This window comes from Terrapene carolina, unplaced genomic scaffold (genome assembly GCF_002925995.2).
Source record: "Terrapene carolina triunguis isolate 2854851 unplaced genomic scaffold, T_m_triunguis-2.0 Scaffold234, whole genome shotgun sequence".
Classification (NCBI taxonomy): domain Eukaryota; kingdom Metazoa; phylum Chordata; order Testudines; family Emydidae; genus Terrapene; species Terrapene triunguis.
The window spans coordinates 23,780-50,319 of record NW_020664585.1 but is presented as its reverse complement, the minus strand read 5'-3'; the positions used below and the strand labels follow the sequence as shown (position 1 = coordinate 50,319).

Genomic DNA, 26,540 nt, shown 5'->3' with positions numbered 1-26,540 from the left:
CACGCTATATGCATCCGAAGAAGTGGGCTGTAGCCCACGAAAGCTTATGCTCTAATAAATTTGTTAGTCTCTAAGGTGCCACAAGTACTCCTGTTCTTTTTGAGAAAAAGGAGAGAGACCTTGCTTATCTTGAAGGATCAGAGAAAAGCAGCTGCACTGTGTCTCAGAGGGATAATATACATTGTTTTGTAATTAGGACAACAGAATGGCTTCTCCAGATCTCAGGAGACGATGCTAAGGATTGCAGTTAAATATTCAGCGTCTTTTGTTTAGCATGTGTTTTCCTTTTGTACAACCTACTTGCTATTAAAAAATCTAGTTTGCTTAGTGAAACTTAAAGTCGTGGCTCTAGTTAATCTGTTTTGGGGACAACACATTGCTTGAAGAGTTGAAGCATTCTATGATAGTTTCATTGCGGACTGGTAAAATTAGTATGAGTGGCCATCTGGTGACCGGTTGTCACTGAGGAGCTGTCCAGGTCTCCATCTACAAGACATACAGTTAGAAACTCTGAAGATACAAGAGATACACAGAACAACAAAGGCTGTGTCTACACTATCATTTTCCAGAGGTGCCGGAATAATTTGTATAGCAGGGGTGCAAAGAGCCCTTGAACCAAACTGTAAACTGTACATGATGGAAGCCACTTTGAGCCAGCGGGTACCACAACACCTCCAGCACCTATGCCTTTTTCCCTAAAATTTTCTTACACCAATACAGCTTTGCTGGCACGAGCAATGGTGAGTGTTCTAGCATAGACAAGATGAAAATGATCTGAGCAAAATGACTTGAAAGTAATTGGTACAGTCACAGAATCCCAGGACACTTTCTGTCTGAGTGGAACATACAGGGAGTTAGAAAGAGCTAAGAAAAAACAGAAGGTGCAGCTAGACTACTGGCACCATTTTATTTAAACTTCAGTCTTTCTTTCAGCTCCACCATGTCAGGTGTGGGGGAGGGGGACGAGGGGAATGGGCTTTTGGGTTAGCCCATAGTTATTTGAGAAACAGCTGAAGGGCAGACTACTAAATCAAGACAGAAGTTTGGGTGGGAGGTCTTACCCCCGGAACTCCGACTACACTAAATGGAGGACCCTTAGATGTACAACATCAGTTAAAATATGTGCTTTCTCTGTGTCTGTAGGGCAAGTCTTTATGTGGCCTAAACACCTTAGAAAAATGGCCCATTGGGAGCTAGGTATGGAGCATTAGCCTCTTACCTCTGTACACGACAGCAAATCCCTGGGCCTGATTGATTTGATCTGAGAAAAAATACAAAATGACAAAATCCAAAGAGACATTAAAAGAGATGGGAGGCTGGTTCCTGCCATCAAAACGAGCCAGCACATGATAGGTGTAGCCATCCAGCACCTCCACCATGTCTGTGGAGTCCTTGATGTCAAAGAGAGTGAAGTCGAACTGGATCTGAGATGCTCCTGGAATTTGTATGGTCCAGTAGCAGACCCTGCCTGTGGCATAGGTGTCAGGGAAATCTGGGGAATAGATCACAGATGTTGGGGAGGTGTAGTTCCCTCCACAGGCACCAATGAGGGCTGTGGGGAAAAAGAGAAGAAAAAGGAGTGAAAATCAAATTTGTATAGGCTGTACTTCCACAGCATGTTTCATCTAAGAATAAATCTCACACGCTACAAACATCAAGGGCTCAATTGTGGCTTTAAGCTACAGGGAAGCTCCAGGATGTACTGTGTCTCAGACCAAAGCAAGATGCCTATGTGGGTACCTGGGAGCATGGCCATTGTGCTACCCTCTTCCAGGGTGCAATGTGCGCTTCTTTCACAGGAGGCCAACTCCACTGATATGGTGCAGAAGTGGGAGGGGCCATCAACCACTCTCATTTCTTTCAGAAAGCCTAATGCCAGGCTAGGCTGCAATTGTGCCTAGATCTTGTGCAAAATTGTAGCCAGAAATTTGTGTCCTCTCCTCCCTTGAGCATCCCTCCAGGGCTGGGGATAATCTGGTCATAATGAGCTAACCACTAAGCCTCAACAACTCCCTTCCTACCCCTGTGAGGGCGGTACGTGTAATAATGACTCTTGCTTATGGGATATTTCTCCACTTCCCTATAATTAAAGCATTCTTAGCAGAGTTTTATCTTTTTTATGTAATTGTTTTAAAATTTCAAGTGTTTTGTTTTTGTACAATTAATAAGTAGGTCTGACACACGGATAAGTGGAATTACTTGGCTAAGAATAACGCCCTATCACAGGATCCTTTGCAAACACCTTATCCATCAAGCTGAAAAGTTTCCAACATATGTTTTGTATGCAGTAATGCTTGAGGCTACTTTATTATCTTTTGTTCAATGCTGCTCTGGTGCTCACTGCTATCATTTATGTAAACTAATACATCCGGCTGGTACGTGATTTTGTACAGAAAGAGTCCATGGACAGTATATTGGTTGATTTTCAAAGACATTAATGCAGCACTCCACGACTTTGGAGAAAAAAAAACCCAGAAGATAAAATTTGCAAAGTAGCTCAGCTATACTGTTCCAGCATTATTGTTGGTAACATTACAATCAGATGCACTAATTCTTTTAATGGTTGTGCATGTATGTGTTGCTTCACATGTTTAAAGCCATGTATAAACAATTAATCTGCACAAATGCCCTGGGAGGCAGATATGTAAATAGTGTTATACTGCACCCTACTAATAAAATAGAACCTTACTGTCACCTTGGCCCCCTCTAACTCAGCTCTTGTCTGTGGCCATTAGGCATTTCCCATGTTAAAGGACAATTGGCTAGCAAAGCCCAACAGAGAACTACTCAACACTAAACTGCAGAGCAGTGTTGCCAATTCAGCTTTATTGAGATTGTGACTTTGGCTCTGGCTGCGAAGAGTCTCATGATGATACTAAAAGCTCTATTGGTGTGTGTTGGGAGGGAGAGGGCTCTGTTTCCATATAATGTCCTGTAGCCTAGTGGAAAGTCCAATGAATTACAAGCCGAGATACCACGAATTCTAGTCCCAGCTCTTCGACTGACAATACTTCTGTGTCCTTCATAACCCATATTGTGAACAAGATCTCACACATGTAACCAAGAACTTACCCATGGTGACTAGTAGAACTGGGAATAGAACAGAATCGCTGATATAACAGCATCAAGTCTCATCCACTTTGCCAAATTCTTTCCAAGGGACATATCAGTTTAAGTGATTCTGTAACCCACCATGACTCTGTTACTTTTTAGTTGCTAGACCACATATAGAGACTTGAGTCTGTTACTACTTCCATGCCGAGAGCACTCTAAGGGTTCTTTAGCTCAAGTGGTAGCTCTTCACATTTTTACATCCAGAGATCCCAGGTTCAGGGTCTCATATGACCCAAACGGGGGGTTGTTACTTTTGGCTATGCTGGCTGTAACCACAATGTGCTCCCACCAAAGTGTCCTGATGCCCAGTGTTCCATGGCTGTTTCAGAAAGTATGGTGTCTCCCTGTATAGGCTGGTCCACTTAGAGCAGTGGTTCTCAACACAGAGGTCTCCCAGTGGGTAAATCAACTCATCTAGATATTTGCCTAATTTTACAACAGGATACATAAAAAACACTAGCGAAGTCAGTACAAACTAAAATTTCATACAGACAATTACTTGTTTATATTGCTGTATAGCCTATACACTGAAATGTAAGCACAATATTTGTATTCCAATTGATGTATTTTATAATTATATGGTAAAAATGAGAATGTAAGCAATTTTTCAATAATGTGCAGTGACACTTTTGTATTTTTATGTCTGATTTTTGTAAGCAAGTAGTTTTTAAGTGGGGTGAAACTTTGGGTATGCAAGACAAATCAGACTCCCGAAAGGGATACAGTAGTCTGGAAAGGTTGAGAGCCACTGACTTAGAGGACAAAAGCATGCTTTTCACCTATCAATTGCTCCTAGAGCTGTCTGTGTTGTGGAGCTGAAGATTGAGGATTGATGACCCATGTGGGAGTGGGAAAATTTACATATTATAGAAGTTGATGTACAGATCTTGATGCAATAGTTGGAATGATCTGAAATTGCAAAACATTGTATTTAGAAGTGAATTCAGATGTTGTGCTAATATTTGTTTTACCATTGCATTTTTATTATTTGTATTTGTAAGAATAGGTGTAGCAGACTGAGTAGTTTTGAGCCTGAGCAATGTGGGAGATGTTGCCTGTGTTCCAGAGGGTGGGAGAGCATGCCTGTGCAAGCTCCAAAAGGTCAGACCTGATTTAATAAATTTATCTTCCCAGAAAGCAGTCTCATTTTTAAAAATGTAACATCAGCACCTGTGCAGGATTAGCTGTCTCAGAGAATTGCAAAGGAGCTACAGAGCCTCTCCCCTGTTGGGCAGCAGTATGAATCTTGCCCAGCTCAACAGGGATTAAGATTTGTTCCCAACTCATGGAAGTTTGATGGCCCCTGTATAGATGAGTATGATTCCCAGTTCCAGTTCCTATATCACAAACTCACTACTTTGCTTTGCACTAATTGTAATCTATACAGAGCAGAGACTGTCCCTCACTTAGGGCTTCTCTATATGAACAGTTAGTGTGCGGCAAGATAGGGTCTAAATGTACCTCACATTAGCCAGCCATGCACTAACTGTCCGTCCAGACCCTGCTCCCACACGCTAAAAGCTCCGTAGTGCACTTCGATCTACCCCACTTTGAAACGGGAGTAGATCAAAGCGCATACTTCCCAACATTTCAAGTGACTAAAGCAGGACACAGTGCCACTCAGGTTTGGCCTGTCTGCCACTCCATAGCTGGAGACAGAAGGGCAGACAGGCCAAACCCTGGGCAGTCCTGAATGCAGGAAATGTTCTGCTCATTCGTGACAAGAGGTTTTTGAGGTTCAAAGTGGGACAGTCCCGCAAACCCCAGGACTGTTGTTAGGTCTAAGCGCGCCTTAGTGAACTTTTAGTGCACAGCCGCAAGGTCCACATGGACAGTTAATACGCAGCTGGCAAGTGCCCCTGGACTAACTGTTCATATAGACTTAAACACTTAAGGCTTGTCTATCATAAAGAGGTCCCAATGTGCATTCTAGTGAAGGCTCCTGCAGCAGGTGCCAAAATTGTCTCACTCACTATAAATATAAGAGAGTTGGTAACACTAATTGTATGAGCACATTGAAGGGAGGGGGGAGTTCAAAAATCAGAAGACAAACCAAAAACACATTCAATTTTAAAAACAAGATCTCATTATAGTTGAGCCAATCTCATGATTTTGGAGGGGTTACATCTGACTCATGATATTTGACTCATGGCTGAGCACCTTTGCCCCTGGAGCTAGATCTCCCATAGCATCCATTTTGAATCACTTGGAGGAGAGGAAGGTAATCAGGAACAGTCAACATGGATTCATCAAGGCCAAGTCATGCCTGACCAACTTGATTGCCTTCTGTGATGAGATAGCTGGCTCTGTAGATATGGGGAAAGCAGTGGATGTGATATACCATGACGTTAGCAGTATTCTTGCCAGCAAATTAAAGAAGTATGGATTGGATGATGGACTATAAGGTGGATAGAAAGCTGGTTAGATTGTCGGGCTCAATGGGTAGTGATCAACGGCTCAATGTCTAGTTGGCAGCTGGTATCAAGTGGAGTGCCCCAGGGATCGGTCCTGGGGTGGGTTTTGTTCAACCTCTTCATTAATGATCTGTATGATGGGATGGATTGCACTCTCAGCAAGTTTGTGGATGACACTAAGCTGGGTGGGAGGGAGAGGTAGATATGCTGGAGGGTAGGGAGAGGGTCCAGAGTAACCTAGACAAATTGGAGATTGGACCAAAAGAAATCTGACAAGGTTCAACAAGGACACATGCAGAGCCCTGCACTTAGGACGGAAGAATCCCATGCACTGCTACAGGCTGGGGACTGACTGGTGAAGTGGCAGAAAAGGACCTGGGGATTACAGTGGACGAGAAGCTGAATATGAGTGAACAGTGTGCCTTTGTTGCCAAGAAGGCTAATGACATATTGGGCTGCATTAGTAGAAGCATTGCCAGCAGATCAAGGGAAGTGATTATTCCCCTCTATTCGGCACTGGTGAGGCCACATCTGGAGTATTGCATCCAGTTTTGGGCCCTCCAGAACAGAAAGGATGTGGACAAACTGGAAACAGTCCAGCGGAGGGCAATGAAAATGATTAGGGGGCTGGAACACATGATTTATGAAGAGAGGCTGAGGGAACTGGGCTTATTTAGTCTGCAGAAGAGAAGAGTGAGAGGGGATTTGATAGTAGCCTTCAACTACCTGAAGAGAAGTTCCAAAGAGGATGGAGCTAAGCTGTTCTCATTGGTGACAGATGACAGAACAAGAAGCGATGGTCTCAAGTTGCAGTGGGGGAGGTTTAGGTTGGATACTAGGAAAAACTATTTCACTAGGAGGGTGATGAAGCACTGGAATGGTTACCTAGGGAGTTGGTGGAATCTCTTGCATCTGAAGAAGTGAGGTTCTTACCCACGAAAGCTTATGCTCCCAATACTTCTGTTAGTCTTAAAGGTGCCACAGGACCCTCTGTTGCTCCATCCTTAGAGGTTTTTAAGGCCTGGCTTGACAAAGCCCTGGCAGGGTTGATTTAGTTGGGGTTGGTCCTGATTTGAGCAGGGGGTTGGACTAGATGACCTCCTGAGGTCTCTCTTCCAACCCTAATCTTCTATGATAGTTAACACCACCCCTACATTCAGTGTTAGAGCAAACTGTGGACTTAGTAACTTTTCAAACCCATACTCTGAAGAGAAGCAACTGTGTGGAAGTTTGTCCTAAGGTTTGGTGTCATTGTGTAGATGAAGAAAAAGGTTGTACCTTATACTGCAGTTATACACAAATTGAAGAGTCATGTATTCAGGACAGAATTCAGACCCTTGTTTAATTGGTGCAACTCCATTGAAGTCAGTGATACTACACTGCAAACTACAGGTCTTAATTACACTCTTAGTCTGTAAGGTTACGCAACTGGAACTGGTATTTATAGGGAGAGAGTGCAAGCAAGGAGTCCTCTGGGTGTGTAGAGTGTTAAGGAAATATAACCGGGGTGAAAGTGAGCCGGTACGGGCCGGTACTCCGTACCGGTAAGAACCCGCACCGGCCCATAACCAGCCCACATTAAAGTGCTGCCGTGGCAGCGCTTTAATGTCCCTGCCCCTTTTGCCTCCCCTGTCGGGGGCCCTGCCGGTAGGGTCCATGCCATGGCAGCGCTTTAAGGATGGTCCTTTGCTGCAGCAGCGCTTTAATGTTGCTGCACCCCCCAGTTGGTGGGGTTGCCGATGGATGTGGGGGGGGGAAGCAACGTTAAAGCACTGCCGTGGCAAAGGACCCTGCAGCGCTTTAACCCCTACCCCTTTTGCCTCCCCCGGCCACTAAATCAACACGGGAGCCCCGGGCAGCGCGGTCCAAGGGTTGGCTGGGGGATGCTGACCCCAGCCCCGCCCCTACCGCTTGAGGCCCCGCCCCTTCCGGGGGCCAGAGCCAACCCCCCCTGTACCGGTAAGTGTCCTCAGTTACTTTCACCCCTGAATATAACTCATTCCTTTGATGTAACATGCTGCTCCAATGACACGTCTACTACATTTTGTTGTCTTGTATATTTGACATCCTCTTTTACTATGTAGGTAAGGTCTATGGTCAACTATTCTGTTTTTCCTTTACTCAAAAATTAGTAACTAGATTTATAATTACATCTAATTATTTTTAATGTAAAAGGTGGAACTCCCTCCTCTTCCCACAGCTCCAGGTAAATCTCTGCTGGGTTCCCCTTTCTCCTTTACCAGACTGAACATAACACTATTTAGTAAAAGTTGAGCTGATGTGTACCAATTATGATGTCTGATGGGATGACTGAAGATGATCACTTACCTTAGTTGCACATGCATTCATCAATTAAGGGCAGATCTGAAAGTGCCCTTCAGTGCTGTGTTGCTGTGTCGTGGATGACAGCCACTTGAGAGCCCTTTGTGGAAAAGGGCACCATAGTATCTGGAGCATGAAGCAGTTGTCTGAGCAAGTATCATTTATTGGAAGAGATATGCCAGTCCATTCACAGAATTGGAATGAAGGTTAATTAATTTTACTCTGAATTCAGGTTCTCATTGTTCTAAGCCAGACAGGACCTCAGCTGCCCTACAGTTTAGCCCTACTGTGAGTCTTACATTGTTTTGTGTTCAGTAGTGCCCAAATTCCTTGACGACTCTTTCCCCTGATTTGCTAAGTATTTGAAGCCTCCCTTTCAGAGATGCTCAGGCCATTTCAATACTTACTGTCAAAGAGGATGACCCTGCCATCGCCACCACAGGGTTGGGTATGGTCGCCAAAACAGACACTGTTGCATTCTGTGCTGACTGCCTCCCCATAGCGCCAATAGTCAGGGTTATTCCCACAGAAACAGGCATAGCCTGACTCCATGCCTGCCAACTGTGATAACAAAGAGACTTTAGACAGGAAGGGCTGACATTTGGGGAACACAGATAGCAGGTTGTCAGGGCATAAAGAGGACAGCAAGGAGTGTACCATTTGGAGAATGATTAGGAGCAGGGCCAGGAGAAAGCTGGCAGGGTGTTCTGCAGATGACTGAGCTGCACGGGTGCCATTTAAGGCTGGTGAGAAAGCCTGTGCAGAGGGAGGGAAGGGTTGTTTCATTAATGAAGTGTAAGCATACAAAAGCATTCACGTGTCTGCAGGCACCTCCTCCTGGCAGTTAAAATATAACTTTTTGGCGTATACCCAAGCTATCTTGGATAGCAGGAGAAAGGCTGGACTCCCTAGAGTGGGAGGAAGTGAGAGGCTGGGTTTCCTGGGGCAAGAAAAGAAGGCACCAGAAATACAGCAGAGATCTGTGTGTGTCATCCTGTCCCATTTAAAAAAAAAAACCTCTCTGTAAATGGCGAGCAAAGAAATTACCTTGAACTGCTGATTTCGGCAGAAGCTGATGCAGGTTTGGATAGTGAGTTTGTTTGAGGTCTCACTGATGCCAGTAAGAGGTGGATCTCCATAGTCCTTGTAACAGCCAAGATTCCCAGGCACTGGAAAGAATTATGGAGAACAAATATTCTAGACCTGTGCCCATGAGTGTACACTATGATACAAAGAATTTCAAGTGTAACCTTGCGGCCCCTGCACAGCTTTTAGCATAGATCTCATATTAGCAAGCTCCAGCTGTATGACACTGGCCTTTAGAAAATATGAAAAAGACCCAGCAAACATAGCAGAGGACAAGGAGACAGGAAGTGAGGTGAGCTTCATTCCTGAATACATACACACCATATTTTATAATAAGGTTCTGATACTATGGTAATAGGGGCCACATAAGTACCTAAGATAGATAATTTAATTATTCAGCATTCCTGATGTCAGCAATAATAAACAGGAAGATTACACTAGGTTTGAGTGAGATCAGGGTAAATTTGGATTTGGAATGAATGATGTATGTTGTAATGAGGCATTGTTAAGAAATATGGCTTCTATTCAAACTATTTTATTGAGTATGGACATACAATAGCAGTCTTCCAAAGTGGAGTCCATAGAGCCATTGGATCTATGCTATTTGCCAGGATACTTCATTGCCAGTAATCATAAGCGGGTGCTGGGAGTACAAAGAATTAAAGTTGATACCTTGTTATAATGCAGTTGGCGGGGGGTGGGGAGGGGAGGGGAGGTTCAGAGGATAGAACCTCCTAGTCCTTATCACTCAAAGACTAAAACCTTTAATAGTACAGATATTAGTTTAATAATAGACACTAGTGTTTTTGGAAGAAGAAAGTTACATTCCCCATATGGCATGTGTGTGATTCATTGGCAAATGAGATGTATCTGTATTTTTGTGGCTCCAGTGTGACTATCACATGTAGAAGATCTAAGCTAATAGAGACTTCTTTTCATCTAACATCAGCAAAGATTTCATTCTCATCTGCAGTACTGTATAGTGAACATCACATTGGAGTCAGCTTAGCACTATACACTACTCTTCACCCAGGCAGGCCCAGGACTGGAATAATAGCACCAGGTTCTGTCTGAGATCTGGTTGAATTCAGGATTGAGGGATGTTGCACATGGCAGAAAGCTGAATAGCACCTGCCAGCATTAGACCTGGCTGTAGCTCCAGTATAGTTAGAGCCTAATGCATGAGCACAAAACTCATCCTAGTAATTGAGATTATGGACCATGTCAACGTGGGGTGGACAAGGGACAAACCCTGTGACACTGTTTCCCTTTTAATTCCCTCGCATCTATTCAAGGTGAGCAACATCTGCTAAAAGAGTTTGTGCTGGTGCCCAACAGAGAGAGGAGTCCCTCCACCTGGGATTCCCCTTGTATGATACTTTTGCAGAGTTGTCTGAAGGAGGCATGGAGAACCCAGACAACTTGTGTGTCTGGGGATAACATACTGTATTTTCCAAGACACGCTCAACATAGTGCACATGACCATCAATTAGCAGTTCCAGATACCAAAATAACAGCTAAAGGCTAGCTGGCACAGTGGGATAAATCATTCCCCTGCTGATAGTAATAGAGCTTGTAAATCCAAGTGCCCTGCTCCAAATGCCATGCTGTTTGTGCCCTTTGGTGCTAAAGAGGTCAGTTTATACCTTCATTATTTCCTTTCTATAACTAGTTTGGACCAAATTTTCAGAGTCCTAACTATTTTTGATTGCCTCAATTTCAGGGAGTCCAGCTTAAAATACCGTAAAATCTATTGATCAGAATGCGCTCATTGAAATCAATTGGAGGTAATGGTGTCCACCACCTCTGAAAATCAGGCCTAAGATGTCTTATAGCCAAAATATTGAAGATCTTTAGATTTGAATAAGACCTCTTCATACAGATCCATGCCCACAGTCATGGCCATTCTAGCCATTTGGCTGTTAAATTAGCAATGTAGCTGTTTAATACTCTGTGAAGATTTATCAAGCTGCATGAGTGGCACTAAGAAGGGTATCAAGCTACAGAACAAGTTACTTGGTTTTCTAAGTAGGTTGGAAGGAAGCCTTCTGCTAACCTAAATTCCTCTTCCTCCATCTCCCCTTACTCATGCAGAGAACTCTCCCTCTGCTAACTCAAAGCCCTATCCTTCCCTGCATCACTTACAAACCGTATAGCTCAGGGAGAATTAAAGTGGTTCACAACATATTTGTGAAAATGCTTCTTTGAGAGACTTGCTTGATATCTGTAGTAGCAAATGCAAGTAGCAGTGTCTGTAGTCAGCCAGATGGCTTAGTATGTTACGTTTATGAGAAGTCCCAGGTATAAACCCCAGCTGATCATTCACTGCTGGGTTGCTTCCTGTTCTTGTTTCATCTGAACCACATTCCTATGCACATCAGAGTGTCTACTGTTATTAATTATCTGTGCTGCATTAGGACCCAATAGTTGCAGGATGCTTTCTGACCCCGGTTAATGCCCTGGAGAGTACACAATCAAAAGGTGGCGGTAGTCTAATCTGGAGGTGATAAACATAGTGATATATCATCTGAGAGAAAAAATGCAGTTTTCTGGCCACTTGAAGATGGTATAAATCATTTCTCATCATTGATGCAAATGTGTCCAGGAGCAGCGGGGAGTCCAACAAGACCCTGAGGCTTTATATTGCCTTGACAATCAATGGTCAGATGTCTTCAGTCAAGTGTGAAATCAGTGCACCTGCAAGATTTTTAATTATGTTCCATTCTCCTAGCAGCACCACTAGTTTCCCCATACTCAGTTACAACAATTGCTCTTCATCCATCCAGGCTTTTATTTCTACCACTGGAAAACTGAGAGTTCTCTAATCACCATCTCATATGAAGGCAAGCAAAGTGCAATAGGGCCCTGTAACTGGCATCATCAACACTTCAGTCAATGGCTCCTTATTAGTCACCTGGAAACCTGCAATAGTCTGGCTGATTCTGCACAAGTCTGCACTTTATGCAGGAGGCCTTGCAAACTACCACTCTGTTTCCAGCCCCCTGCCTGAACAAAGTTATGGAAAAGGTAGTATCAGTCAAACAAGCTCCAGCAGCATTTAACTTCCTAGAGCATCCTGAGCCCCTCAGGTCAGGCTTGAAGTCAGGACATGGCAAAAGGCTGGCCCTCTGCTCTGATGGATGACTGTACTGATGGCCTTGATCTGGGGGCCACACTTCCACGTTCACAGCCTTGATATCTCAGCAGTCTTCAACACTGTCTATTGTGAAGTGCTACTCCCACTATAGAGGAACTAGCAGGAGTGGATGTAGCAATGTCCTTTCACTGACAGTTCACACAGAACTGAGATGGAGCATCACAAGTAAGACACCTCCCTTCAGCCAATTAGTCCTTTGGGAGAAGAATCCAAACTGGATTTCAGTGTCTGATTTATACTGACCCTGATTCTAATGCCTCTTACTCCAGATATTTTCTATTCAATCCACATCTTTAGATGGGACTTTTAAAAGGTAAATCTTTAGCTGGTACTGACTTCAGTAGAGCACAGCAGTACTCAGACCTAATCATGCCCACAGTATTGGCAGAGTAATACAGTAGAGTAGCCAGGGCCGGCTCTAGGTTTTTTGCCACCCCAAGCAAAAAAATGTTTGGCTGACCCCACCCCAGCCCTGGGCTCCCCCCCACACACTCCTGCCGCCCCAGCTCTGGGCCTCCCCCCACCTGCCCCCCCCTGCTGTTCCAGCCCTGGGCTCCCCCTTCCCCACATACCACCCACACACCCCCTGCTGCCCCAGCTCTGGGCTCTCCCCCTCCTCCACCCACACCCCCTGCCGCCCCCACCAACTGCACCCTCCTTCCGCCCCAGCCCTGGGTCACTGGTAACTCGCTCCCAGGGCGGGTCATTCAGCAGGAATTTTAGATATGCACAGAACACAAACAGGATTGGTTCCCATATGGTTACAGAACTGCAGTAAAGTGGAACAATTTTCAGCTTGTGTGATTGGAGGATATCTGGATGCATATTATAAGACTCCTCCATAAATGAGGAAAAGTTGAGGTGCCTTTATTATTTTTTTGTTCCACTCTTTGTTTCTCTGGGGAATTTGCCACTGCAATATCACTGTCTTCCTTTTAAACAAATAAAACTAAAAAAAAAAAAAAAATGGCAATGGCTGTTGAAAATAGCAATTCCAGTCCTAATAACCACTGGGAAGCATTTCTTGCTCAATTTTAGCCTACTTTTTCTACAGCAAGTTACAGTGGATCAGTATATTTGATTTGGGAGAAATGAGGTAACAGCTGCCCAAACTGAGTTTGAGCACTCCTGAATTTTGAGGGTGTTCAAATCTGGAAGGCAGGTGCTAGATTCCCTTTCTGAATATTAGTTAAATCTGGAAAGGAGAAGTTAATTTCTGCTTCCATGGCTCAGAAGTGGAAATCCTCCTACGCGCCTGGTACTGTATCTAAAGCTGCCCAGGTCCAGTAGAGCCTCCCCTCCCTTACTTTTCATTTTAAATTCTAGTGGGATCCATGTACCTCCCTTGCTAGGCTTCAGATAGAGAGGGGCACTGTCCATTTAGTCCACCCAATTCATTCTTTCAGGGCTGCAAGGTGAGGTCACAGCAGTATCCCTAATCCAGGCTGGGGATGTCTTCTGAAGGGGATATCTGGGCCAAAAGCCTTCTACTCCTTGGCACTTGTTTCCCATTGACAGTGCCACCCCGTTCTAGCATTCTTAAAACTACAATACCCACCTGCTGAAGTGAAAAAACAGATTGACAGAGCCAGACGAGTACCCAGAAGTCACCTCCTACAAGACAGGCCCAACAAAGAAAATAACAGAACACCACTAGCTGTCACCTTCAGCCCCCAACTAAAACCTCTCCAGCGCATCATCAGAGATCTACAACCTACCCTGAAAGATGATCCTTTACTCTCACAGATCTTGGGAGACAGACCTGTCCTCGCTTACAGACAACCCCCCAACCTAAAGCAAATACTCACCAGCAACCACACATCACTGAACAAAAACACTGACCCAGGAACCTATCCTTGTAACAAAGCCCGATGCCAACTCTGTCCACATATCTATTCAAGTGATATCATCATAGGACCTAATCACATCAGCCATACCATCAGGGGCTCGTTCACCTGCACATCTACCAACGTGATATATGCCATCATGTGCCAGCAATGTCCCTCTGCCATGTACATTGGCCAAACCGGACAGTCTCTATGCAAAAGAATTAATGGACACAAATCTGACATCAGGAATCATAATATTAAAAAACCAGTGGGAGAACACTTTAACCTGTCTGGCCATTCAATGCTGGTGGCTATCTTACAACAGAAAAACTTCAAAAACAGACTCCAACGAGAGACTGCTGAGCTGGAATTGATATGCAAACTAGATACAATCAACTCAGGATTGAATAAGGACTGGGAATGGCTGAGCCATTACAAACATTGAATCTATCTCCCCTTGTAAGTATTCTCACACTTCTTATCAAACTGTTTGTACTGAGCTATCTTGATTATCACTTCAAAAGTTTTTTTCTCTTACTTAATTGGCCTCTCAGAGTTGGTAAGACAACTCCCACCTGTTCATGCTCTCTGTATGTGTGAATATATATCTCCTCAATATATGTTCCACTCTATATGCATCCGAAGTTAATACTGTATATAGATAAGTAGCCCACGAAAGCTTATGCTCTAATAAATTTGTTAGTCTCTAAGGTGCCACAAGTACTCCTGTTCTTTTTGCGGATACAGACTAACACGGCTGCTACTCTGAAACCCGTTCTAGCAGTGAGCTCTCCACTCACAGCAAGCTGCAGCATGAGGTTTCAGCTACAATACTCCCTCCCCCTCCTTTTCCTGTTGATAGCAGCCAAGGCAATGCTGGGAAATATAGTTCTTTCCCTGCTCCAGGGCTGGCTCTATAGGCAGTGAGCTAACCAAGGAACTATAGCTCCCAGGGCCCCCTGCTGGTTCTCAGCTCCCATGCTGGATCCCTGCCGGCTGCCGCCCCTGCAAATGGGCTGCCCCAAGCACCTGCTTGCTTTGCTGGTGCCTAGAGCCGCCCCTGAGAGTAGAGGCATTTGAGCCCTTCCATGACTTGGGAAAATGGTAACATGAGTTTCCATTGTAGCTGGAGCCATTGTTGCAAGAGTAATATACTAAAGAGAGACAAAGCCAGAGTAGAATAGAGACAAGTCCCTTCAATTTGTCTTTCTGAAGGGCTCATAAATGCAGGTGTTTTTGTTTAACCCCTTAATGCCTGGAGTCTGACATTCCTGACACAAGGCCCAGACCTACCAGTACTATCAGATTAATGGTAAAAAATGTCAGTGCTGGGCTGCACAATAGCTTTCTATGCTTTAAGGATGCTGATAGAGATAAATAGATACATAAGTTAGACTGAACCCCAGTGTCCATGGTGCAGAGTTCTCTCTGCTGAAGAGTGGAACCCTCGTTTGTTGTTTGCATAATGTGCAGACAATAAGACATTTTTATTCTAGTTTTCTTGTTGCCATCTCAATGAGTCCAAAGAAACACTGATTCATCTACTTTACAAATCCCTTATAACAGGCCAAACTGGGAACAATATAGTTTTAGGATGCAGCTATAATACAGATTGATGCCTGGTTTCTTCATGGAGTTTTTAATATTCATTAGTAAAAGCAAAAAACAAAACAAAACAAAAAAAAACAGATGAAAACATTCCAGGTCCCACAAAAACTGACAAGAGCATGTCAATCCAGTAATTATTCAGGTAACAAAACATTGAACCTTTATATTCTTTGGACCTGATCAAACACCAGACACAAAAGAGGCAGTATATAGTAAGTTTAATGCTGACACAAGCGGAGCAAAGCTACATGACAGTAAGGCAGAAAGAGATGAATACAAGTAAAAAACAGAAGGCAAAGGATGAACACTTCTTAATTTTTAGGGGCTGGTTTAGTGTAGCTGTTAGTGATTAATGAATATACTGAATTTTATATTGCCATATTCTTCACAAAAACAATTATGTCTATGTCTAGTATGTTTCACTATAGGTGAGAGATTAAGAAAACAGGAGATTTGAGGAGAAGAACATTCTAGTATGTATAGTTTTGTTTGAGTAATTAATGCTGCTCTGGTCTAGTGTTCATAAAAAATACTGTTTTAAGTCTTAAAATACAGCTAAAGTTTCCAGTGTTAATACTGTATATAGATAAGTACACTAGCTAGGGCTATGAAGTACCATGCACCAATCAAGCTTGCAGCAATGAACATATAATTACTGAGACTTCAAGATACTGTCTTAATTAATGTATCATAGGTAATTTTCACCTGGAGCTCTTCTCCACCTGAGTCCAGATTGACAGAACACCTGCAGAGACCGCTCAAATTTCTGTAGGGTGCATTATTACATTGTCCAACAACTACTTCCTGTAATACCATCCTAGCCCACTTCACCCATGGGACTTTGGGAATTCCTAAAACAGCACATTAAAAATATGCTTTGAGTTAGCTTTAATGGTGGGACCCTCCCGGTTGGTAAATTATTAAATTCTCTAACTAAAAAACAACAAACAAACATGCCACTAGGGTAACATTGTATAGCTAGTGAGCCCCTGTAGGGTCCTATCATACCTCAGCACTCCAATCTCTGACAAACAAAAGGAATGTAGTGGATTTGGAGCCAACTGTGGCTCATTGAGAGGCATCAATCTAGTCTAGGACTGGGCAGTTAATCCTAAATGAGGCTTCAATTCCTCAAGGTGCTGAGCATTCTGGCCCCAATCCAGCAAACCACTTAAGCATATTCTTAACTAGAAGCATGTGAGGAGTCTTACAGAATTCAGTGGGACTATCATTTGCTTCTCGTACACTGAAATGCTTTGGGATCTCAGTGCTCGGCCCTTTGAAGAACAGAGCCCTACGTGTCAAATATCATTTTAGTATGACCATCCAATCTATGGTTGTCATTGGGGTTCCCCCCCAGCCATAGGCTACCATTGAATTGCTGTGGTAGGGTCACCACAGAGTGTTCGATATGGAAATAACAACACACAAGGCTGTGTGTTTTCCCCTGGGGACTCTGATTTGGAAACAATGTTTTTTTACCAAATCTGTAGTGGCTAAGTGACAGATCACAGAACGTGGTTCTTAGTACAGTGTCTCCATTTTAGCAAATTGCAATTGTTTGAAAGTACCTTTTTAATATACACTTGTTTATATTGTATTGGGATGAAGTGGTGTGAGACTCCCAAGGTAAACACCAATATGTGACAGTTTTTCTGATGATCTAACATGCACTGACAGCTGCAAGCATAATGCAAATAATTGCTTATATTGAGAAACACTGTAAAGTTATGCATCATTAATGAAGACCATCCCTGCACTGTGAGGCCCTAGCTACATTAGGGAATGGGTGGAAACTTTGCATCATTGCCCTAGTGTAGACAGGGCCTGAATGACTAAAGCAACTCAATTTCAGATGTTAAACAAGTGTCATTCTTAGTTCTTCCAGCATGAATTTGTGTCTCTACCAATTAGAGAAGCTAATAAATGTAATGGGAGGTCAAACTGGTCCACTTCTTTTACATAAGAATTAATTGGGACATCACAACAGACAACAACCAAACAGTGCTAGCTAAAAAGCAAATGTGGTTGATAAAATGACATACAGACTACAGAGCCTTGACTTTTGGGATTTGTAGTCAGGCTCATTCACAGTAGGTATTACTGGTGGTACAAGACCATCAGATAAAGATTCATAGATTTTTAAGGCCAGACAGGACCATTATGCTAATCTAATGTGACCTCCTGCATAACACAGGCTACAGAAAGTCTGCATCAGGGCCATAACTCCTGTTAGAGCAGGAGCATAGCTTTTAGAAAGATAGTCAGTCTTGATTTAAAGCGATACAAAATTCATCATGTTCCTAGGTAGGTTCCATGGGTTATTTACCCTCACCATTAAAAATTTGCATCTATTTTTAGTTTCAATTTGTCTAGTTTCCATGATTTCAGGATTGCGATGATCCTTTTAGCCACAGCATTGGACTTGGAGCTCATGTTCAATTAACTATCTACCCTGACCCCTAAAAACATAAGAATGGTCATACTGGGTCAAACCAATGGTCCATCCAGCCAGTGGTCCCTCTAATTTTTCTCACCCATGTGCAGAATGAATTTTGTTATGTGCACCAATATGGAGGTGATGTGTGACACATTACTTCCATATTGGTGCACATAACAAAATTCATGTGGCGGGGTGGGGCCGAGAGATTCGGAGTGTTGGAGGGGGCTCAGGGCTGGAACTGAGAGTTGGGGTGCAGAGGGATGAGGGCTCTGGCTTGGAGTGTGGGCTCTGGGGGTGGGGCTGGGCATAAGGGGATTGGGGTGCAGTGGGGCTCCCTGGGGCTACGATGGGGAGAGAGGACTCCTCCCCAGCTCACTCTCCCCGCAGCAGCACCTGGGGGGTAAGGCGCCTCTCCCCGCTGTGGCAGGTCTAGGTCAGGCTGGGTTGGGGGAGGGCGCCTGTCCCCTGGCCATGGCAGGTTCGGTGCTGGGCTGGGTCAGGGTAGGGGCACTTGTCCCCCGGCCACAGCTGAGCTAGGTCGGGGACAGGGAGAGGGGCACCATGGCAGGTCTGGAGCTTGGGGAGGGGCATCTCTCCCTGCCGCAGCCCTGAGCGTCTGTGCAGCGCTTAATAGGCAGCTGCATGGCTGTGCAGCTTAGAGGGAACTGAGCATCCAGCCCCGTATCTCGTCTTCCGACAGTGGCCAATGCCAGATGCTTCAGAGGGAATGAACAAAACAGGGCAATTATCAAATGATCCACCCCCTATCATTCAGTCCCAGCATCTGGCAATCAGAGGCTTAGGGACAGCCAGAGCATGGGGTTGCATTCCTGACCATATTGGCTAATAGCCATTGATGGACCTATCATCCATGAACTTACCTAATTCTTTTTTGAACCCTGTTATAGCTGTGTTGACTGTGTCCCAACAAAACGTGTTCATCTATGTGTCTGATAATTCTGTTCTTTACTAAGTTTCAACCAGTTTGCCCGGTACTGAAGTCAGGCTTACTGGCCAGTAATTGCTGGGATCACCTCTGGAGCCCTTTTTAAAAATTGGCATCACATTAGCTATCCTTCAGTCATCTGGTACAGAAGCTGATTTAAGTGATAGGTTACAAACCACAGTTAGTAGTGCTGCAATTTCATATTTGAGTTCCACTAGAACTCCTGAAAGAAGACCATCTGGTTCTGGTGACTTATTACTGTTTAATTTATCAATTTGCTCCAAAGCTTTCTCTACTGACACCTCAATCTGGGACAGTTCCTCAGATTTGTCACCTAAGAAGAATGGCTCAGGTGTGGGAGTCTCCCTCACATCCTCTGCGGTGAAGACCAATGCAAATAATTCATTTAGCTTCTCTGCAATGACCTTGTCTTCTCTGACTGCTCCTTTTCAGTGTCACTGCATTACAGTATACTGTCTCACATCTTGTAAGTGTGGCCTACATTCTTTGTTCTTAGATGTTGCAGTGTTAAAATGCATGTTATTCAAATGAGCCCATCATACCAAGTGATCCATATCTGTCTATATAACTGACCTGTCCCACCATTATTCACCACTCCACCAATTTCTGTGTTAGACTATGTGACACACACCAAGGAATTACATTTCCACCAATGAAATGAAACTGAGATGAGAAAAGCTGCCATGCTGTCCACGTGCTTTCTTCAGCAACAGTACCGGATTTACCATTTACCTCCCCCACCTCTTCCCCGGAGGGTGCTACGTTCCCTCCCCTCCCCCTCTCCTTCCCGCCGATCAGCTGTTTGCTGGCAGGAGGGAGGGGGAGGAGCGGATACACAGCATGCTCGCCCGCTCCAGTGAGGAGAAGAGGCAGGGGCAGGGCCTTGGGGAAGGAGCTGGAATTGGGGCATACCCCCTCCAGCCCCTTGCCGTGAACACCCCCACAACCCCAGCCCATACCCCTAGCCCTCTGCCCACCCTGACCCCTGCACCCCCTCATGTAGCCCCTGCCCTGATCCCTGTACCCCCACCCCCCACAGCCTTCTGCCCTGACTCCTGCATCCCCCCCATACACCTAGCCCCCTGCCCTGACTCCTGCACCCCCCACACATACCCAGCCCCCTGCCCTGACCCCTGCACCCCTCTCACACACACTCAGCCCCCTGCCCTGACCCCTGCACCTCCCTCATACCTCCCCAGCCCCCTGCCCTGACTCCTGCACCCCCCACATCCCCACCCCTATCCTAAGCACCAAACAGGAGCTGCCCCAGGTAAGTGCTCCACACCCCAACCTTCTGCCCCAACCCTGAGACCCTAGCTCCTGGCCAGACCCCGCACCCCAACATCTTTTTACAATATTTGGAAAGATCATTAAGTGGTCCATCGAGACCCTCTGTGATTTTCAAATGGTCTGTGGAAAAATAAGTTAGACTACAAGAACAATCAAGGTACCTCACTTTATTTTCATTTACTTGCTATTACTTATAGGAGGAGGATGAAGAAAAAAAGAATGAAAAAGGGGGTCTGGGCGAGATAAGAGAGAATGTTCTTTTTCTTGGCTGGGTCCCAAGGAAGGGCCCCAAAAATGAAGCTGAGCACAGGGCCGGGGGGCCCCACTAACTCTAAATCCACCACTGGCTGTCACGTCACCTGGGCTGAGGATACTGTGTCAGCTGAGCCCCACAGTCGCCAACTTACCTGGGCAGTACAGCAGACATGGCCCTGCCCACTAGCGCCTCTCCACTCCCTAGCCCACCCACCACTTCCTCCCCCTCCCCACTTTAAGGCTTAGCCCTCTCACTTTTAAAAATGATTGCTTGTCCTCCCCCCCCCAAGCTTTTCTGGCAGCCCTGTTGCCAGGTGTCCAGTTTTAGACTGGAAACTCCAGTAGGAAACGGGACCTGAGTGTCCGGTTAGCAGTGCTGACTGGAAACTAAAAGTCCGGTTATAGGAGTAACCACATTAGCCTCCACCCCTCCCACTCCCAACACCCACCCCAGAGGGCAGGAAGAGAACCTGTCTTGCTGCTGCGGGAGGAGGGGCAGCTCAGTGGAGAGAGAGATGAAGAGAATGGGCTAGAACCAGGTAGGTGCCCATTCTATGTGGGCAGGGGTGTAGGGGGGAAGATCCTGTTTACCCCCTCCCCAGCCCTGCTGTGCTTGCAGTTTACCCCTGGCCCCTCCCTTGCTCCAGGAACCAACACTAGCTCCTGCCCCACTGTGCTTTTGCCCCTAGCCCCTTTTACAATCATTCCCCGGGGGGGGCCACAAATATGTTTGGCACTGGGCCCACAAAAAGTTAATCCGGCCCTATTCAGCAACCCCATATATTTGGCGAGACGATTTGGAGGGATGGACTGAGGTGACCCCGATTTGGTTAACTAGTGTGATCTGCTGTAATTTGGTCTCTCTCTTGAATTTCATAGTAATTCTATTACCAAGGAGAAAGAAACACAATCAAGCTACTGCCACATCAAAGCATATTGTCTGAAGGATTTAGAAGCAGTTACTATCTTCTCTCAGTTCTTCTCCATATGACAAGAACCTGTCCTTCCTTAAGCACTCACACAATTAACGCTGACATTTGCTCTTTTCTCCTTTGAATTAATCACACCAATTTCCAAGCCTCTTACAAGTTCATGCCATAATGAAGAGGTGGGGGATAGAGAGAGAGAGAGAGAGAGACCAGGCACACTCTGGAACCATCACTACTGCCATTTTTTACTATAAGCATCTATTTCCATTTAATAGTGCTGCTTCTATATGGCATACTTATGAATGTACCATATCAATACATACTTCTCCATGACACATGGTACTAACCATAAATATTGTTGGGCTTGAAATATTGTGTAATTATCTCCATGAAAAAACTGTAACAATAGATTTGGAATTAGTTATAGTGATCTGTAAATGGGAGTAATACTACACAAGTCCCTCCAAGCAATTACCAAGGCTTGATGTTGCCTGTATTCCACCTGTCCTAAGCTATGTTAAATCACACTACCAGAAATTCTTTGTCTCATCGGGCATTGAATACAGCTACACAGCTGGCTGCTTAAAACACAGGCTCATTAGTTTTCTAAAAATTGATCAATCAATAAGAATTTCCACATCCAATTTCTCTATCCCTCCACCAAGGTACCCAAATCCTGACGGTGTATTTTTCAAATCTAGTTGCAGTGTGCCTGAGATTTATCTTCAGGCCTGCTCAAAACAGAAAAAGGAGGGAAGAAACAAGCTCTTCCTCCTTAAACAACTGCACAAATCATCAGGTTTGCATTAAGACTTGGAGGGGCTTGCAATGTACGGTTTGTTCTAAATTGCTGCAATTCCTTTTTCTAGTATCTGGTTTCAATGCAAAGCTTGAAGCAGCTACTACTGGTCAAAAGGACATTTTGTAAATGTAAATCTGGGATTATCTGTGCAAATAAAAATGTCCAAATTTAAACCCTCTGTTTCCCACCACAGAGAAAATGACTGGGTCTAGTACTGAAAAGCTTTCTTTGTGTGGAACAAATGGGCAGAAAATTTGCTTTCCAACTTATTTTTTATTAGAGCCAAATCCAGATAATTTGCTAGGATCTATGGGCTTTAAAGAAAACACAGATGTCCCACTTTAAATCAAGAAAGTACCCTAAAATTCAGAGAGACACTTTGAGCTGGAAGAGCTTCTGGTATCTTGGATAGGTGATGAGTAAAATCCACTATGGATCATGCATCGTGACTCTAAATTAGAAACTAAGAACAAAACTTTCATTCCTACTTTTCTGAAGTTAGGCTCCTAAATCCACACTGAGTCATCTAAATAAAAATGCCCTTTTACCTTAAGGGCAAATTTTTAAATTTAGTTGTCTAACCTGCATATACTATCCTCTCATACCTATAAGAGGTAGTGGTGAGCAAGATCCAAATCATATTGTACTCACATAGTTTTTACTCAGTCTCAAACTGGAAGTGTGTTTGAGTAAGGACAAAAGCTCTGAGCCTGCAAATACATAATGCACATGCTTAACATACACACATAAGTAGTCCCCTTGAAACCAGTGAGATTGCTCACATGTAAAGTTAAAACATATATGCAGGATTAGGGCCTAAGGATTTGGCTGTAAGTACTTGTTAGCAAATGCATCTAGGGGATTTCAGTTCATAATTTAGCCAGAGAGTTTTGAAAATTTGGCTCTTAAGCACATAACTTTAGGCACTCAGGTATGAAAATTTTGGCGTGTGTTGACAGGCACTATGGAAAAACTCTCTCTAAGATAAGTACACTACATTAAGGACCGTGATAATGAACAGCTGTTTTTTAAATTTTTTTGTTTTTTGAACTTTTATACTTTCCTATTTGTTATTTAGTCACTTTTTATTTTTAATAAACAAACATTTCTACATTTATAGGAAACTAGTAGCACTTCATAAATTTGAGCTAATCCCTGTACTGTATTTTACTGTAAATAACATAATTCAGTAGTTATGCCTGTGGATGGGGTATGGAGGGTGTAGTGAGTTTGCCTTTAGCTCTGCAGCACAGCATTGAAAATTTCGCTTAGGTCACAAGTGGATAAAGAAAGCTGTTTGATTTTATTCTAGATCCCATTAGTGAATGTTACTAAACCATCACCTACTGTCACGTGACTGTCAATCTCTACGGAAGAGTAAATCAGGCCTGGAATAATGTTTTCTCTTACTTCGGCAAGCCGGAATCTCACAGTATTTCCAATACACTCCATCCTCACACTCTGCAATGTAGCACCAGGGGCTGACATCTCCATCAGGGTTCCTATCAAGGGAAGGAGACACCAAAAATTTGTCAAACATTTTTGTGAACCACATACAGATCCTTCATTTTTATTTTAAATCTAAGGCTTCATCGCTATCATTATTTTAATTTGTATTGCAGTGTTTCAGCTGGTCTGTCTTTCCAAGAAGAAAATAGTGGAGAATAGAATGGTAAGAACTACTGAGCTAATGGTGTACTGGGAAAACCAAAGGAATTTACACTGGCTGATTTTTGGTAAATCAGAAAAAAGTAATAGTATTACAGTAAGATCTTCAAATTCCTGGTAAAGTCTGAGCTTAATGGTACAAACCATGGAAATGCTCAATACCATTTTACCCTCACTGCCAAACCACTGATCACCCTATAGCCCAAGGCAATACAGTAAAATCCGCACTTCTGAGAGTTTCTGTGCCTTTGTTGGGTCAAAAGTATTAATGAATTCAGCTATAATGCTCAAGCACAGGAGATTTTTCAGGAGTGGTTGAGAGGACAACCCTGTCAGCAAATGTTTATGAAAGAAAACAAAAAGGGCCTTTTTACACACGATGCAGGGAAGTAGAGAATCAGTCCCAAAGGGACAGTAGGACTATTGAGAATTTACACCACCAAAAAAGGTACTTGTCCAGCTAACTTCCTAAAAATGATCGACTGATTCTTGAACTCTTAAAGATGCAGTACTATTACTGGATGCTACTGAAAGAGAGGGTGCTGCCAGCAGGGTATCCTCTGTGAGAGTTCTGGGACTCTGGAACATGGTTCCTGCATTAATACAAAACAGCCCAAACTTGATGACTTTCTCGGCTTGCTGCAAAATAAATTTATTTTACAGCATTTTGGGGAATGTTTGAGTGGGTTAGGGAAGGGGGTCTGTTCTGCAGCTTTGATTTATTGCCTGGTTGGGCTAATTAATTATTTGTATATGATATTTTTGCTGCTGTATGGTATCACTACAATTGCAAATCTAATTAATTGTTAGCTTTCTGTTTGGGCATTTTAAAAATTATTTTAATCTAAATGAAATAAGAGAAGACTAACAGAATAAATTCATCAGGCATTAGCCTTTCACTCCTGGAGGGTTAGGTTCAGATTTGCCCTCTGTCCAAAACCAAAGCCAGCTACTTATCTCTTCTTGGAGAACATTTGTCACTGTCAAAATTATCCTACAATTTGCCATGACCTGCCTTTTGTGTCTGAGACATGCTGGACTGAAGGAGCACATATGTTGCATGGTAAGGTTAGGGTGAACTAGCAAAGCTTTGTGGGAGATCCAGCATTAGAACTGCAAAGGGTATTGCAGCTAAAGAATGAGGAGCTAGAAACAATTGCCAGAATTAGGGGAGCATGATAGTAATAGCAGGGTTGCTGCCAGTCAGGATCTGAGATGCATTGGTAGAGGTACTGGGGAAGGAAGGCCCAAGAATAGGATAGCAGAGGTTATTTTTTGTCAGGACTGAGGTATGGTGGCAGAGCTTGCTGGAGGCTGGTGGATGCGGAAATATATCAGCAAGGGGCTGTTCTAGTTGATAAAGGAGGTCCATTGGTGGAGCTGTGAGAGAGAAGCTTGTATTGTGATAATACAGTCTTTTTCTCACCTTAGCAGTTTTTGGAAGTGTTACTGTTGTACCTGCTATCTGGACATCAAATGCTTTTAATTAAATCATGCTAATAGGATTTAATGCAGAAACATCTTAAAATGCAAGGAAAGTGTAGACAGATGGTTGTTAATAGCTTTGGAAATCTTTGCCTTGGTTCCCAGAGGTTGCATGGAGACAAAGAAGAAATGAGTGTCCCTCAGGTCTTCAACTCCGCAGTCTGCCTAATTCTGTTATAGCAGAAATGAGGTTTTACAGAGCATTATGAGATATTTCAATTTCCTAACACAAAAAGTGTTGCAACCAACACAGGAGAATTCTATATTAGACCTAGTCTTGACAGATAAAGAGGAATTGATCACAGAACTAAAAATTAATGGTAGATTAGGTACAAATGATCATGACTTGATCACATTTGTAATGTGCAAAGAGAATACAGTCCAAACCGGTAATACATAGCTTAGGTGCTTTAAAAGTCCCAATTTTACAAAGCTCAAAACAATTATGAGTCAAATCAGTGTGGAGAAAGAATTCAATCAAAAAAATCTGAATGATAATGGGGAATTGTGTGTGGGAGATGGGGAAATTGAAAGTGATGAATATAAATCAGAAACTAGGAATTGTAGAAAATTGATAAAGAAAGCAAAGGGAAAAAGGCAAACTCCATAGCAAGCAGAGTTACGGACACTAAGGAGAAGTTTCCCTCCTTAGTCGTCTTTTTTCCAAGCTGAAAAGTCCCAGTCTTATTAATCTCTCCTCAGATGGCAGACGCTCCATACCCCTAATCATTTTTGTTGCCCTTTTCTGAACTTTTTCCAATTCTAATATATCTTTTTTGAGATGGGGAGACCACATCTGCATGCGGTATTCAAGATGTGGGCGTACCATGGATTTATATAGCGGCAATATGATATTTTCTGTCTTATTATTTATCCTTTTCTTAATGATTCCCAACATTCTGTTCACTTTTTTGACTGCCACTGCACATTGAGTGGATGTTTTCAGAGAAAAATAGTAAGGAAATAGTAAGGTCTGTAAGAACATCTGGACAGCATCTTAAGGTATACAAGGTGAAGTGACAGGAATAGAGAAATTGCCAAAGAGCAAAGGGACTGTAAACCAGAAAGGAGCAGAAGGATAATTGTTCAGTCAAGAAGCCAACAGATCACATCAAGAAATAGATGTGTGTACTTATGCTGGAAATCAAAACAGTAAACAAAGATTGCACCA

General features: G+C 43.6%; 1 protein-coding gene across 1 annotated transcript in view; it reads right to left on the bottom strand.

Annotated features, from left to right (window-relative positions):
- Nucleotides 1-26,540, bottom strand: part of KREMEN1 (kringle containing transmembrane protein 1) — a gene marked incomplete at its 5' end in the record, with an annotated part of 59,906 nt that overhangs the window by 12,187 nt on the left and 21,179 nt on the right. The window contains 4 exons of the mRNA XM_024196895.3: nucleotides 1,220-1,552; nucleotides 8,258-8,411; nucleotides 8,898-9,019; nucleotides 23,627-23,718. Of these exons, the coding sequence (XP_024052663.2) occupies nucleotides 1,220-1,552; nucleotides 8,258-8,411; nucleotides 8,898-9,019; nucleotides 23,627-23,718 (701 nt within the window). The remainder of the gene's footprint in view (nucleotides 1-1,219; nucleotides 1,553-8,257; nucleotides 8,412-8,897; nucleotides 9,020-23,626; nucleotides 23,719-26,540) is intronic.